Source organism: Seriola dumerili, unplaced genomic scaffold (genome assembly GCF_002260705.1).
Source record: "Seriola dumerili isolate Sdu_G_001 unplaced genomic scaffold, Sdu_1.0 BDQW01000319.1, whole genome shotgun sequence".
Lineage (NCBI taxonomy): Eukaryota > Metazoa > Chordata > Actinopteri > Carangiformes > Carangidae > Seriola > Seriola dumerili.
In genome coordinates this window covers 3,066,894-3,083,448 of record NW_019174574.1, presented here as the reverse complement: position 1 = coordinate 3,083,448, position 16,555 = coordinate 3,066,894, and the positions used below count along the sequence as shown (strand labels likewise).

The 16,555-nt window shown below is 43.7% G+C and overlaps 1 protein-coding gene across 1 annotated transcript; it reads right to left on the bottom strand.

Moving 5' to 3' along the window:
• Nucleotides 1–349: 349 nt before the first annotated feature.
• nwd1 (NACHT and WD repeat domain containing 1) lies at nucleotides 350–16,151 on the bottom strand. Its single transcript, XM_022759052.1, has 20 exons — nucleotides 16,025–16,151; nucleotides 15,470–15,555; nucleotides 15,232–15,348; nucleotides 14,601–14,955; nucleotides 13,210–14,521; nucleotides 11,420–11,623; nucleotides 11,187–11,340; nucleotides 10,168–10,285; nucleotides 9,889–10,053; nucleotides 9,489–9,686; nucleotides 9,014–9,136; nucleotides 8,724–8,929; nucleotides 6,796–7,056; nucleotides 6,122–6,212; nucleotides 5,071–5,219; nucleotides 4,264–4,537; nucleotides 3,178–3,186; nucleotides 2,053–2,606; nucleotides 1,085–1,190; nucleotides 350–737 (listed from the first exon to the last, which is right to left on the bottom strand). Exons 1-20 carry the CDS (start codon nucleotides 16,149–16,151, stop codon nucleotides 427–429), a joined length of 4,920 nt encoding a protein of 1,639 aa, XP_022614773.1. The 3' UTR covers nucleotides 350–426.
• Between the last annotated feature and the right edge of the window lie 404 nt (nucleotides 16,152–16,555).

Here is a 16,555-nt window from a genome sequence, read left to right as displayed (position 1 = left end):
CCTCTGTCCATCTGAATGCTGATGAATTGAGTTGCTAAATTATGTAAATGTGCTGTTGATAGCACACTAAGCTGTTTACATTTTTTAACTTGTAATCTATGTAAGCAGTTGCTTTCAATAAGCAGAAGAAAGTATTTCGCCATATTTTGGTAAAAACCGGTGATTTCCAGGAACATAAACAGATGTTTTAATACATTTTTCAGATTATAAATAACAGTTGGTTTCACAATGATTTATCAAAACTAAACATTTGCACTAATTTTCACATGATAATAGATGGTGTGTGTGTTATATATTTAACAAGTACATGAACCTCAGTGAGAATAAAACAAATACGTTTCCTAACAATGAAAATATTTTGTTCCCTAATTTGTCGTGAAACCTCAGAGAACCTTGAGGTCCCTGGAGGTCCGGGGCCCAAACGTCTTACAGTATGAGACAGGCGGAGGAGGGCTTGGCTCTGAGCATGCTCATGAGGTTCAGGTTGAACTGGGCTGGGTTAAAGTCCTGGAGGTCGGACACGGAGGTCTGCTGGCCGTCCCGGTTCTTCTCCCTGGAGGTGACTCGGTACTGGGCCTTGACGTTCCTCAGAGGGTTGTAGTCCGGACTGATGTGGTCCGGACAGCGAAACACTTCTCTGATGATGGACCCCTGCTGAGTCAACGCCACAAAGCCGTTCCTGTAGGTCACCATCCTGACGACAGGTGAGTAGACGAACTGAACGTACAACAGGTTCCCTGAACAAGGAAGAAATCCACTACAACATCAGAGTGACACTTCACTGAGCAGAGGCTTAAGAACTGCTAGGTTCTGTGCCAGGGGCAATAAAACCTCATTCAGAATCACATTATTCAATAATACAAACAACTAAAAATAGAGACCACAACATAAACTTAGTAAAACCAAAATGAATGTCATGTAGTGTTTATTTAGAAAATGACTATAAGATAAAACCAACATCTCTGCACATACGAACCTCTGACTCTCAAGAAAGTTTGGTTTTCTGTCAGTCCGTTTTTTTAAGACCAGTTGATATTTCCTGTACATCCTCAGTGAAAGCATGTCCAAACACACCTGAACGTACCTGTAGCAACGTCCCAGACTTTGACGGTTCTGTCCTGAGATCCAGTGAAGACAAATTGGTCGCTGTCAGAGAAAGCAGCAGAGAGGACGCCCTCGAAGAAAAAACCCTGAACACCAACAAAACCACAGCACAATGAACTGGACTGGAACACTGTAGCCTACTGTTGGACCTAATGATAACATTATTACTATAACACTTCCTATGATGCAGTTGTACACAGATACAAGTTAAGTCTTAAAGGAGCTATTTGTTATTGCTACATAGCTAATGTTAGCATTAGCAGCTGTTTACTCACCAGTCTAGAAGAAACGTGAGTCCAAGCATCAAACTTCATTCCTTTACTCACCGACATCTGTCTCCAGAGGTGGAAACAAACACCAATGTTCACCAACTCTTGTCTCTATCACTTCTTCTTTTCTAATGAAGTTAGCATGCTAACCAGCTAACTCCAGCTTGGTCGACTCTTCTTGTCATTTTCCGATACCGAGTCACTGTAGCATCCATTCTGAAGAAGTAGCTTCTAAGAGGACATATTATAACATCTTGTCTTCTAAACACGATGGCTGAAGCTCTTGACAAGACCGGTAAGTAAACAGCTGTTAATGCTAACGATGGCTATGTAGCAATAGCGTGACACTAGAAAACACACTGATATATAAACAGATAATGACACATAACACAAACGTAATATTATAAAATATGTCTTAAAGGAGATGATATAATTGTTGAAAATGCTGTACATTAATAAACAGTTGAAAATAAATGTCCTTATATCTGCTTATAGCTACATTGTAGTCAGTTAAAAACCATTTATATGTTTATATACTGATTACGTATAAGTTATATTAGTTAAAATAAAATGTTGCCTTATTCTTTGCTTATTCTTGGTTTGTCTCTGAATTATTGTCAGAGTTGTTGGTTAAATGTCTTTTTGGCTCTAAGGCTGCAGATGCTCAGTAACCCCTGACCTTGTACTCCATGGTGTGGTCCAGGGCCAGTGGGTTCAGAGCCCACAACCTTTGCACGGTGTCCTCTGAGCCCACCATTGCGTGACTCCCCCAGTTACTGGCCGTCACGCAGGTCACTCTGGTGCGATGAGGCTCCAGACTGGAGCTGCCGCCGCTGCTGAAGTCATGGAGTTTCACCTCCCCGCAGCTCGTTCCATACAGCAGCCTGCGGTCGGACAGCAGCGCCATGGAGGACAGCGGGGCGTGGAGGAGGGACAGGGGGAACCTCTCCAGGGGCCCCTCCACTGTGGGAAAGCTGTCTCTGGTGGTGATCTCGAACAGACACACCAAATCCTCGTAGGCCACTGCCATGTGCTTCTCCTGGGAGCTGACAGCCATGCACAGCACCCTGGAGAGGCTCTCTGGAGGGGGGATGCAGAGTGTCTCCTGGGGCATGGCTAACGGGTAGATGAGGACAGTGCCGGAGGTCAGACCACACAGGAGTAAACGTTTGTTCTGAGCTACCTCCAGACAGCAAACCTGAGCAGAGACAGCCAAACGCTCTGAGAGAGAACCTGCAGGGAGAGACACAATAGTCAAGTCTGGTGTTTTTCCTCTCCTGTGTTGGTGCCAGCCACTTTTATCTATGAAGGAGAAAAAACTGACTTTCTCAGTTAAATCCAGACTGTAACCTTTGAAAGATGAAACTACACACTGTTCCTCTTACCTATAAATAGTTGAATTCACAAGCAAAAACACAACACAAGTCATTTTCTGCGATTTTTACCTGCTGTTAAAATGAGTCCAAACCAATCACGTTCCAGAAGGGACACCACTTCCTGTAGGTGGTCATAAGATCATTTCTGTCTATGCTCTTTGTGCATGTCGTCTTATACTTTTGAGATGGAGTGAAGCTGTTCCACCCACACTTACCTAGAGTGGATTAGGGATGTTATCTCAAATCTGAAACTACACACTCTTGAATCAGAAATCTACTTTAATATTCTTTGATGAAACCATCACATAGGTACAGGAATAAACTTTTATTTATGCATTTCTTTACCCTTTAATTTAATTCTATTTGTATTTTGTTCTTAATTAAGTGGTCGTGGTCCTTTGTGCTAGGGTTGCCACCTTTTATCTCACTTGTCTCACCTTGTTTTGCTTTAACATTCTGTGTCACATGCTGTATACTGGAAGTTGGTGTTGAAGTGTCTGTATCTAGACGTTTGTTTATGCATTGCATGGCAGACTGATCGGTGATGTAAGGCGACAGTACAGTTACCCTATGACAGTGTTTAGGGATGGGTAGGACGTGGGAATATTGAAGGTGTGATATTGTGTTTGTTATGAGGCAGTAATGTATGGAGGACCAGGGATGCCACAGGAAAAAGTAATAAAGTATTTCTTTAATTTCATATTTTAATAGGTATTATGAAATTAAATGAATGATTAATCCATCAATAAATACTGATTTAAAAATAGATTTACACAAACAGCATAAAACTTACATTAAATAAACTGTTTATAAATACATTTTTTGATTCATGACCAGTGGGTTTTACCAGCAGTGAAGCCCAGAGTGTCATGGAGAGGCTAAAAGGAGAAGCTAAATAATTAAAGCTAATCGATTAGCTAATAGGAAAAGGAAAAGCGGTTAGAAAAGGGGAATGGAAATTGAAGAGGGAATCCAGGAATGTATTCCCATTTTTAAAATGCCTTTTCAAATTACATTTTTTATTCATTAATTAATAAATGTATTTATAAATGTTTTTTAAGGAGTGTTTTATGCTATTTTTTAAATCCATTTTTAAATCTGAAGTAATTATTTAGCTTTATTACTTTTCCTGTGACATCCCTTGTCCTCCACAGAAGGGGGATCTTTCTGTAAAAGTTTTAAAATCCAGAAATAGAACCTCGAAAGACAAGAAAACACACTCTCTCACTTTAGTACAGCTGCAGCTTTGCAGAGGGATATTACTGTGAAACTGACATCACTGAATCTGTTTGTTGACTTCATGTTTTAGTATTTACCATTATTCCAGATTGTTGGTTCTGGCCACAGCTCTCTGTATAATTAGTAATGTATTGATTTACAAAGTCTGGTTTTGACTCAACAGAGCTTATAAGACTTCAGCTTCCAGAATCAATAAAAGAATCAGAATCAATAACATCCTTTGAATTCCTTCTTTAACGGTGCGTCTGCAGTGACTCTGCTCTGGTACCACCGACCTGTGTGGTTGTTCCAGCTGATGACTTCCGTCTGGCTCGGCTGTCGGACGAAGAAAACCTGATCTGTGTCTTTGGTGATGGCAACATGGGCGCAGCCTGATGGGATGTGGGCTGTGGGTTTGTGTTGGGTGTCATATTTCAGATTCCACAGCTGGATAGAAGAGGTGGCTGTCGAGGCTGAAACCACAAAGCCTTTATACAAAACCACAGAGGTGACGGGAGTATCTGAACCACACAGAGTGTCCAACAACGCACCAGTGGTCACCGACCAGATCTGTCAAAGAGAAGATTTACACAGGATAGGAACACATGACATGTATAATTTAATTGAATAAAGTTGTTGATTTAACTCAAAGACCATTTTTGAAGTCGTCCTTCAAAGTGAAATTCATGAATTTGAGTTCTTAAAAGCTACAATATGTTGAAATACGTATCCACGCTGTTACTGTAAAGTAGCTGGAAAACCTTTTACTGTGAAGCAGCTGGATTAGTTTTACTGTAAAACAGCTGGATTAGTACAAACTGTGAAGCAGCTAGATTCACTTTTTACTGTGAAGCAGCTGGATTAACCTTTAATGTGGTGAAATTGAAGGGATTTTACTGTGAAGCAGCTGCCTGATACAACATGCACATGCAGATGTTGATTTTGCCACCAAGCCCTTTGTATTGTATTAATGAATCTGAATTAAATAAAGTTGCAAACAAACATAGTTTATTGATTTTAAGCGTCTACAGTGTAGAATATTTGCAGTCATAGTCCTTTGCTCAATAAAGTTTACATTAGCTATTCAGTGTGTCATCTCTTACTCGTATGAGCTGGTCAGCAGCTCCAGAGGCGAGCTGCCTGCCGTCCGAAGAGATGCTGGCCGACAAAACGCTGTCTTCATGTTGGAGGTCAAGGAACTTGTCCAGAGAGTCTGTGTCGATGTTAAAGAGGCTCAGAGTTCGCTCAGCGCCTGCAGAGACAGACACAGATCAGCTGGGAGATGAACACAGTACACCAGAGTTCACACCGAGCGAACGTTCACATGCACATAAGACGCCAGGTTACATCACACAGGTAATTGGAAAACATGTTTACAGTGACCTGCTTAGGTTAAATCCACATGTAACCCAGAGTGTTAGACTTTACATTTCTATTCTGTTAATCTACAACAGTAAAAATGTTTGAGAGAAACTTAGTGGCATCTCCAGGAGAAATCCAGCTGGAACAAGGAAACCATGTTTCTCTTATCTCCTGCTCAGATACTGGAAAGAGGGTTACTCATTTTAATGATGCTGATGAAAAGCAGACTGGAGCCCTCTGGAGTGCAGGTTTTTGTCGACTTTCTGTGTCCTCATTTTTATCCTTGCATATCATCTGTTTTTCAGCATGAACTCAGCTGAAAGTCTCACATATCAGAAAAGTATAAAGGCAGGAATATGACACATGGGCTGATAAAGATTCACACATTTTTAATGATAATAACACAGCATGCAAGAAATAAGGCTAAATATAGTTTGCATGTAAAATGATTTTATTCCAACTCATTTTCGTGCCTTTACCATTAAAATATTAATAATTCAAATTTCTGAATAAAAAAAACCCAATTGTTAGAATTTACAGATATAAACAAGAAATGTAAACACTGACTGAAAGAAACGCTTCAGCACAAATCATTACACAGATAGGAAAGCAGGACAGAAATGCTGAGCCCACTTTCACGTTAGAAAACTCTAAAGTCTAAAATTCCAGTTTGATTTCTCATCAAAAGGAATGAATTCCTCATATCAGCTACTGATGTGTAGCTTTTAAAGCTATTTGTAGCTGCAGCTTGTTATGGTTTGAAAAAACACTGAGTTAGTTTATTAGTCATACCTGCCATCAGAATTTTTTCATCTTCTGTAACAGAAAGTAAAGATGGAACCAGAGGAAACTCAACAGCTGTCTGTCTGCCCGACCCGGAAATCTGCAGATAAATGTATTAAACATTATCTGAGTTATGATCATGTGCAACAGAAGAAATAACGTCCCTGTAGGTTTGACTGTTTATGCTGAATTACTGGTGACAAGGTTTTCTCTTTAGTACAGGACGGAGCAACAGTCTACTGGAAAAAGATGTTGAGTAGAAACAATCAGTGTTTTTTCACAATCACAAAGAATGAAAAGGAAAAAAACTTTATTTTTCTTTTTAGTAGATACATTTTGAATTATGATTAAAACTGGACTTTATTTTCTTAAGTGATCTGTTGAGGAAGTGAATCCATTCTAACATTGCTCAATATAAGACACCCTTAAGTAACTCCCTAAGCTAAGGAGAAATTAAACCTTAAGTGTTATACTCAAGTAGAAAACTTAAGGTGATTTTTGCAACTGGCCCCTGGACACTATGAGGGTCCGAATGTCCCACATTTAAATGGGAATAAACAGAAGTCTTCCTTGTTATTACGGCAAAGGTCTCTGGGGCCTTTAACTCTAATATCAAGCTGTAACAACTACCAATTAACAACATCCATGAAAGCCATCAAACCTGCCAATCAAAACTGACGTACCTGATAGAGGAAGCCTTCTGTAGTAACCACAAACACTTTCCCGCGTTTTGGTAACGTAACAGAGTTGACAAGAGTAAAACACCTCTGTGCGTTTTCCAGCTGAGTCTCCACAGTCTGAGTCCCGTTAACAGGACGAGATATTCTGACCAGACCACAGTCAGACAGAGAAACTACAGAGTCCTCCAGGACTCCCAGAACCAGCGAGCCTTCATCACTGCTGCTGCTGAAGAGCTCAGCCCCGTCCAGCTTCCACACCTTCACCTGCGAAGAAGAAGAAGAAGAAGAAGAAGAAGAAGAAGAAGAAGAAGAAGAAGAAGAAGAAGAAGAAGAAGAAGAAGAGTGCACCTTGGCCCAAAAACAAAAAGTGAAACAGAAAAAAACCTCTCCTGAAGCCTCCATCCACCCGTGCAGCAGCCTAAATAAATCAGACAAACGAGGACAGGAAACCACCAGGTGTTCTACAGTTTCTGTCTGCCTGCAAAAAGGACAGCCCTCCCCAGTGCTGGGGTCCAGGTGAGCCCTGTATCTGTTTGTAGCTATAGCTCCGTGTGTGATCCTCCACTGGAGGGCAGCCATCAGTTTTTCAGCAGGAGGTTTACCCAGGAGCCGCCAGCAGCCTTTAGGGGAACATTTTGTGTCACACACCTCAGTCCATTTGGACGCCCTGAGTCCTGTCAGAGAGCCGAGGTTCAGGACCTTTACACAGCTGTGATACAGCTGCTTCTTCCCACAGGAGATGAATTTGCCCAACGCTGGAGTCTTCGGGGACAGAAGCAGACCCCTGTTCTCTCTCCAGTCTCCCACAGCAGGACTGACGATGAGGGAGAGGAACACATACTCGTGGCCCTCACTCCACTGTTCAGCAGCCAGTGACGACCCGACCAGAAGAAGTCCACGAGGAGCCACTGCAGCGCCTTTATGAGGTCTGGTGGTGGAAGCAGCCATTTCCACTTAGACAACTTGGCCTCCACCTTCCCCAGCATTCCCTCCCAATTCTGTCTTTCTATGTCCTTTCTGCCTAGATGAACACCTAAAACCTTTACTCCTGTTGTTCCCCAGCTAAGGCTCCCAGGAAGACCAGGAGGGCATCTTGAACTCCAGACAGCCAGACAAGCTCCACTCTTCCACCAGTTTATCCCGGCTGAGGAGGCCCTCTCATACAGAGCCAGGCCGGCCTCTAACTCCAGGACGTCCCCCCGGTCCCAGACAAAAACTGCCTGGACCTCGTCTGTGGATGAGAGGCTCGATGGCCACGCTGTAGAGCTGGCCTGAGACGGGGCAGCCCTGCCTGATCCCCCTCCTGACAGGTACAGGACAACTAAGACCTTAAAACCAAGCATGTCAGGCCCCAGCTCACCCCAGAAGTGTTTAAAAACTCCTGACCAGTCATATCTAAAGAGTCCAGTTCCAGTCCCCCCAGGACAACACACTCTCCTCCCTCTCTCCCTGAGCCCCTGCTGCCTGCTGCCTGCTGCCTGCTGCCTGCTGCCTGCTGCCTGCTGCCTGCTGCCTGCTGCCTGTGCGGGCAAACAGCCCTCTTGTGACCCACATCTCCACACTCAAAACACCTGGCGTACACCATATAATAACCTTCCTCGTGTTTAACACGGAAGGAAACTTCTAGTGTCTGAGTGGGAGAGTCCAAAAACATGAACATTGAAGGTCTGATTCACACCTCTGACCGCCTTCTTCTGCATAGCAGCTGAGACTCATGGGTATTGTAGTATTTAAGAAAACATCCATCAAACTGACAGAAAAAAATTATTTCTAATTCAAAATGGTGGACAGAACATAAACCCTTCCAAGACACCTGGGTGTTTCCATGTAGAGGAACTGAGGAGATCATTAACAGGTCATGGTCAAACTAGTGGACTCAGTAGAAACAGTATGAGTTAGCATTAGCATTATTATTATAATAGTTTTATTACCTGAGTCATGGTGTAAACACAGAGCAGCTGTCTCTGCTCAGACAGGTGGAGGTGTACTGATGAAGGGGCGGAGTCAACAGGTACAGCCTCCTGGATACAGAGCAGCTGCTGGCCGTTCATGAGGCTCCACCTCCTCAGAGAGCCATCAGCAGCCAAGGAAAGGCAGTGAGACGAGCTGTCAATCACTTTAACGGACAGGACCGCACCTACACAGCACAGATTACACTGTGAGTTATTATTATTATTATTATTATCATTTCATTATTATTCTTGAATCAAATCAGACTGACCGGTGTGTCCCAGCAGAGTGTGGACAAGCTGCTGGTCACTGAGACTCCACACCGCCACCACCCCGTCATCTGAACCTGCAACCAGAAGCTCCGCCTCCACACTGACGTCCACACAGAGAACACCTGCGGACACAGCGACAGGTAAACCTGTGTTAATGCCCAACTCGCAGCACATCTAAATCACAGCTATCACAATTTGTGGCCCAAGCTCAATAAAATGGCGGCAACAGCTACCAAAATAAAATACGTAATAAGGTGCTGCATGAAGAACCAGGCCACAGGAGCTGAAGGATCACAGACTTTGGTGAGTAAAGTAAAGATCCTGTCACTGATGTGGATTGTAGATAATATTAAAACAGCAGCTCTTAGGATTGGAAATTTTATTCTTTGATTTTTGATGCAAAAACAATGAATCATTCAATCATTCAGCCCCACTCTTGCTTTTTTTTTTTTGTTCGATTTAAACATGTCTGACCTCCCTGCAGTCCGCTCAGTGTGTGCTGCAGCGCCCCCCCAGGCTGCTGCAGGAAACTACACTTTGGGACGAGGATCGGCTCCGCACACGTCAGCAGCCACTCTTCACACTGACTGCACAGCTGGCCAATCACAGAGGGGAAGGTCGAGGCCAAGGAGCAGAGTCTGGCCAGCAGCTCAGTGTAGAACAGAGACATATCTGGAACAGATGGTTAAAAACACTGCGTGTGTTTTATGTTACAGTTTTTAACACATTCCTACTGTTTAAACTAATTTTTGATCTAACTGTTGTTTCAACATAAAAGTCAAATTTCGAGGGAAACTTGTTACACTTTTACACATTTGGACTGAAAATGTTCAAAAAGCACATGAGTATGGAACATAGAGCCAAACTAACTGACCAATGTGATTGTCCAAGAAGTCCAGGCTGGGTTTGATTAGGACCAGAGTGTCTCGGATCAGTCTGGTCTCAGTGCAGTCCATGTACTGGGAGCACTGGTCCAGGTCGTGGATCACACTGGACACCCCACACACCCTGCTCTTACAGTACAGCCACTCAGCGCTGCCTGAAAAATACAAAGCTTCTGTCAAAACCATCTTATTAAAAACAGAGACTTCTTCATTTAGTCTCAGTCCCTGGTTTAAACCTGGTTTAAACTTTAACATTAATCTGATCTTACCAATGACCTCCCGTTGGAGCTCCTCCCACAGACCGGCATGCAGCAGGTGATAGGGCAACTCCTGGAGCTTCCTGACGTTAGCCAATCCTGGAGCAAACCACAGTGGCTGGGGAGGGACCTGTGACACCACAGAAAGTGTCTGAGTCCATTCAACAATAACCTGTACAGCTGCACACATCCCACCCACACTCTATTTTCCTGTTTTGTACTTTCACAGATGTATGTTTGTATGTGGGGAGATTAACTTGTTCCAAAGCTCGCTTTTTTGGAGAGTTTTTCTTCATCTGAAATGAAGGTCTAAGAATAGATATGTGTTGCATACTGTACACACTGTACAGACATTTGGGCTGTGCACAGCAGCCATGTGTCCAGCGCTGAGCTCATCAGTCACACAGCAACTGCTGGGGATGAAGATGTGATCATGAAACTTCGTTAAAGTCTTCCCATTAAATCTTGATACTTCACACATGCAGGTTCACATACATGCAGCAGCTCTCATGCACAAAAAGTTGACCAATAGAAAAGGGACTCAGTTCTTTTTATATTCCATGTCAGCTTTGATGGAGCCTCAGTCCTCTTTTACTGCTGTGGATTATGGGTAGATTTTATTTGGAACAAGATGGCTGCTGCTAAACTTGTCTTATCCACATTCCTGTGTTATCTGGTTAAATTAAATAAATATACCTATATTTAGCAATAGGCCTACTTCTGCATTATCTTTAATGTCTGTGTTATCATTAAGAAATACAACCTCATAAGACCTTATAATGTATAAGTTTGTGGCTTTGGGTACTACTGTAGTACAGTATATACAGTACATTTGATATTTAGAAAATCTGGAGGACCAGAACTGAAATTTTGTTTTAAATCAGTCCAGCTTTATTAAAATGTGTCTTTGGAGACACAGCTCACTTCTCCACTTCTTCACCTCCATCCTATTGATCTAAGCTACAGCTGCTGGATGTGATGGTGTACATGTTGTATGTGAGGAAACCCTCCTGTTATCGAGTCGTTGGTACCTTTCTGTCGGAGAGCAGCAGTGACAGACCCGGCAGAGCTGCAGGCTTCAGTTTCCCCGACCACCGACCCAGAAAGTACTCTGCCATGATCCTGAGGCTCCGCCCCCGCCGCTCTGACGTCAGATAGCGCGATGAAACCGCCTCCACCAGGCGCCTGAAGTACACAAAGGTCATGTGTGTGAATCAAATCAAATCTAATCTTGTGATCATCCATCAGGTTTTTTTTCTTGTACCGGTTGTTGAAGGCGACGGCGGCGACCCCGCCCGTCCACCGCTCCTCCAGATGGTCCTCCAGGTCCCGCTTGAGACGGGCCCAGAGGAGGGGGGGCAGCCGGATCAACGAGGGCGTTGGAGGGAGCGAGTACCTATACACCTCACTGATGACATCATCGTCCAGGGACATGACATCACGCAGCTCAGCCTCCAGCAGACCTTCCCTGTGGACATTTATCATTATCATTATATATTTACCGGTTGAAGTAAACCTTTATTTCATAGCAGTTTGACTTTTTGATTTTTTTGATCAGCGGGTTGTAACATCATAACATCAGCTTGTTATAACACTTTGTCTACACGTGATCACATCCTCTTTAACTTCACATTTACATGTATTATTGCTTTTTTCATTGGTGATTTACATTATGTTGTTCAAGTAAATACATTTGACATTTATTATATTGTTTGTTGCAAATGAAATTTCTGGTCTGGCCCATATACTTCCACATCTGGGCTGAGTGTGGCTATTACCCTTCAGTACTGTCTGACAGCTGGAGGATTTTCTGTATGTGCATCAGAATTGGTCCAGATGTGGAAGTAGCATCTGACAGTCATGCTGTGTATGGGCCAGATTTGGGCCATGGAACCGCACGTATACTGGACCAGAAGAAAACAAGCATGTGGCCTGAGTATGGGCCAGATTTATTTTGCTGATAAAAAATACTTTAAATTTCATCTCCACTGGAGCAATAATTAGTTTTTCACTGTGTGAACTCGTGTTTCTCTTGATTATGAGTTGTCTGATAAAACTAGTCAATCAGTGTTTTGTTTTCTTATGTGATTATTTTTGTATTATTTATAGTTCAGTCGCAAAACCACAGGTCACTGCTGTGATGGCTCCACTCCACCCAGCCAGCCAATCACAGACAGCAGCCGTGGGTGCCTGATGAGTATTATATCAAACTGAAAGTAACGACTCATTTCATTATCAATTTCAGATCAACCACTTAATACACAAACAACAGTGATAAAAGCCAATCATAACTTTCAAGGTAACGTCTTCAAATGTTTTTTGTTGTCCAACCAACAGTTAAAAATTTTGTTTAATGATATAAAAAATCATCTATTTTCAATTTTTGTATTAAAAAAAATACTTTAATGATTAATCGATTATGAAAATCATTTCTGATTATTTTTATATTGATCGACTGATTGATTAATCAGAGCAGCTCTATTAAATTATTCAGTTTACTGTGAAATAAAACAGAAAATCATCTGCTGGTTTCTCTATAATATTGTCAGGTCTTGACCTGACCCTGTAAAGAGCCTTGAGATAGTGTTTGTTATGATTTTGTGTTGAATGAATGAATAAAGTTGAATTGAAAATTGAATTGACTGACATCAGACATATTTAGTCTGTTGACGACTGATTGCTTATTTATTTATTCTATTGTTTCCTCATGTTTCATATTGACTGATTATAGCTCAGTTGTTCTTTGGATTGAATTATTAATTGATGTTTTCATTTACATTTGGTAATATCAGGTAAATTTTATACCTTTAAATAATATACTTTAATATACTTTAATAAACTAAATATACTTTAATTCTCCAAGTGTTTTTGTTTTGCCTGATTTTATTTTAAAGCCGTTTCCTCAGGAAACAAAGTGGTCAATCAGTGAATCAAGAAAATAATCCAAACCGATGATGTTCGCTGGTTGCAGCTCGGATAAACACTGATAATGTTTGTAATGTCATTTCTGGAGAACAATGCTCTCATGCTGTGACATATGTGTGACTGTCTCACCTTGCCAGAGTGAGGTATCCTAAGGCCCCGCCCACCAGCTCCTTCCCATGTTTCTTCTCCAGCATCAGGAAGAGCTGTGACATCATTTCCTGTGCATTGGCACCCAGCTTTATCTCTGTGAGTGGGGTGAAGGAGGTCCAGCGTCTGGCTGCAGACAGGATCAGTTTGAGGTGGAGGGGACAGCCGGTGGAGTTGAAGCTCTGCATCACGGCGTCGCTCTGCTCGGGGGTCAACGCTCGCTGTGACGCTCGCATGTTCGACTCCACGATCTGTTTCCCTTCATCACGAGACAAACGCTCCACCTCAAAGAAGCTCCCCAAAGACTCCAACTTCAGCCGCATGTTAACAAATGCCTCGCTGTAGGTATCCATGGAAACCACCAGGTGGACATTGGGCGGGAGGTCGGTGGGCAGCCAGTGGAGTCTGTGAGCGTGATTCTGGTCTGACAGCTGATCCAGAGCGTCCAGGATGAGGAGCAGACTGTTCCCCTGCTGGGAGACCTGGGTGAGGACGTTCCTGAAGAACCGGAGCAGCTCCAGGTGGGTGCCGGCCGTCAGGGGCGAGGGCGGAGACAAACCGCACGCCAGGCAGACCTGGAGACAGATGCTGCGGAGGACGTGGTCGATGTCTGGTCTCTGAGGATGACGAGCTGACAGCAGCCTGATCACCACCACCGATCCCGCCTCCAGGACACTTCGCATCTCCTGCGCCAGTTTGCACAGCAGAGCCGTCTTACCCATCCCGGCAGCCCCGTGGACCACCAGCGGGCCGTGAAGCACGTTGGTGGACTCCCACATGGCGAGGCAGAGCTTCCCCAGGAGACCCTCTCTACCGTGTAGACCTCTGCACAGCTCAGCACTCATGGCGACATGCTGTGCAACTTCTTCACCCACCCAGTCCGACGTGTCCTCATTTTCTTCCTCAGTGTTTCCCCAGATCTTCCTCCGCCTCCCCTCAGGTGGGGAGTCGACCGCTGCTGTGATCCGGGCCTTCATCTGCGTCACAAACTGCTCGCAGACGCTGTCCAGGTACTGAGCGTGCTCTTTGCGTTTGGGGTCGACACTCCCCTTGCTGAGCTCCACACAGTGCAGGTTGAGGATCTTCCGTGATGAGGCGTAGAGCCGAGACTTGAGGCCGGTGAGGAGTGACTGAGCTTCAGCGTCCAGCAGCCCTTCGGCATTCAGGTCCATGTACTTGGCGAGACGTTTGGGACCGTCCCTCACCCTCTGCCGGGGAATCTCTCGGACGAAGAGCAGAGCCGACAGTTCGCCATCGTCTTTCCACAAACCGTGCTCGAGCTCCCGCTCTGTGACTGTGGACAGAAGAAGAAGACACTGATGTCACAAACCCTCTGAGACAACAGGGGACCAACTGTGAGAGACGTCTGTGACCTGATGTGTAGAACTGTTGTCTCTGCTCGGCGGTGATGTCTCCAGCGGCTTCGGCGTCGGTGGCGGCGGATCGTAGGAGCTGCAACAGTTGAGTTTCTGTGAAACGCCAGGACAGGACGTCGTTGTCGCGCTGAGGCCCACTCTCAGGTCGGAGGTCGCTGTAGTGGGGGAAGTGAGCCGTGATAGGCTGGAGGACGTAGGTGGGCGGAACCGCATTGCTGTCTTTTAAGAACCACTGATTCAGCTGTTTGACGCCTTCAGGGTTTTTGGAAAGTTTAGACAAAAGGACTTCAAACTGTTTCTGCAGGACAAGGCGGGGAAGAGCCCGGTGGCCATACCGGTTCCCCAGCAGAGCCTTCAGAGCCGAGGCATGAATACAAAGGGAGAGAATCAGATCATGGATTAAAATCTTTTACACTTTGCATCCACTTTCACTTCAGCTCCAACAGAAATGTCAGGACATTTAGTTCTATTTTGTCATTTTCCAGGACTGAAAGCTGAAAGTTTTTCAGATTTCTTAGATGTGTGAGAGCCTTTAAGTCAAGTTATGAAAAATAAATATCCAGCTTTGGTATTATCCACAATCTGCATAAAAGTCTGAATTAGAATTGAAAGAAGATGAGAGACTCACGATGAAAGCCGGTCCGGCTGAGATCCTCTTACAGGTCTCGATCTCCTGCAGGAAGATCTCACAGGACTCGTGAACTCCAGGCGTGACATTTCGAATCCCCCAACGCAGATCCACCACCTGAGGAGGAAATATCACTGATCAGTGAGCAGCTGTTTACTGAACACATAACAGATCACCTTATCAGTTACTGGATTCGTTGAAACCGTTGAAGAGGAAACTGTTGAAATGTTGACCCGACCTCAAACACCAGCCCCAGACTGCGACAGAAACTCAGGACTTCTGGGTAAGCTTTCTCCAGCAGAGCTTTCCTCTCACTGCTCATATCTGACCAGAGAACAGAGACAGTTAGATAAGTTAATCTATTGTAGCCTGAGGTGGTGCTCAGTGAAATAAATATAACAGTAACTGTATCTGAGGATATGTACAGTACGTGTATACACACACACACACACACACATATATATACATATATATATATATATGTGTGTATGTATATATATGTGTGTATATATGTGTGTGTATATATATATATGACTACAAGACTATAAGACTTATTATGGTAGAATGATAGAGTTTGAGTGACTCTTGGAGGAGGATTTTCCACCTGGCAACCCAAAAGTTGCACTTATTAATGGCTTATAACTGATCAATAAGGAATTAATAATTGATTTATTAACCATTAATAAAGCCTTTATAAACGATGACTTATCAGAACGTGATACAGAAAAATTGTAAATAGAATGTAAGACTCTAATAACTTCTAATATCTCTGCGTGAGTTAATCTTCTCTGACCTGTGAACGTGGAGCTGATGAAGACCCGGATCATGTTGGAGCTGGTCCTCTGAGCTCCGTCTGTCCGTCCTCTGAGGACATCCTGCAGGCTGACACCTCCTCCTTCTCCTGCTGGACGCTCTGCCATCGTCTGCGCTCTGAAACCACCGTCTTCTTCTTCTTCTGCCTTCTGTCTGAGCTTCCCTCCTTCAGCTGCTCCTCAGTCTCCTGTCTGTGTTGTCCCCTCTGAGATTTTCCTCCAGGACAACCAGCTCTCCCACATGACCTGCTGCTGTACCTGCAGCACACTGAATACTACTGTAGCACTGTGTTCGACTCAAGTATGACTGGGTTAACTGCATGAGACCACAACATCATCTTCTGAAGTAGATGTTGTTAAAGCCCATTGTAATGTTTCTGCACAATGTAACCTGCTTATTACTGATCATGTATATTTTTCATCACTGCTGATCATTTATGGATAAACTTTCTCATTATTACACAATATCAATATCTTGTTAAAACTAGAAATTTTCATTGGTGTAACAAGAC

What these genes read in the sequence shown, in the direction of transcription:
- nwd1 (XM_022759052.1), bottom strand. Translation starts at nt 16,151, where the DNA reads ATGGCAGAGCGTCCAGCAGGAGAAGGAGGAGGTGTCAGCCTGCAGGAT. An exon ending in GTCTGGGGCTGGTGTTTGAG is followed by an intron (nt 15,349 to 15,469) that starts GTCGGGTCAACA and finishes TTTCCTCCTCAG; the next exon opens with GTGGTGGATCTGCGTTGGGG. An exon ending in GTGTTTACACCATGACTCAG is followed by an intron (nt 7,057 to 8,723) that starts GTAATAAAACTA and finishes TCTTCTTCGCAG; the next exon opens with GTGAAGGTGTGGAAGCTGGA.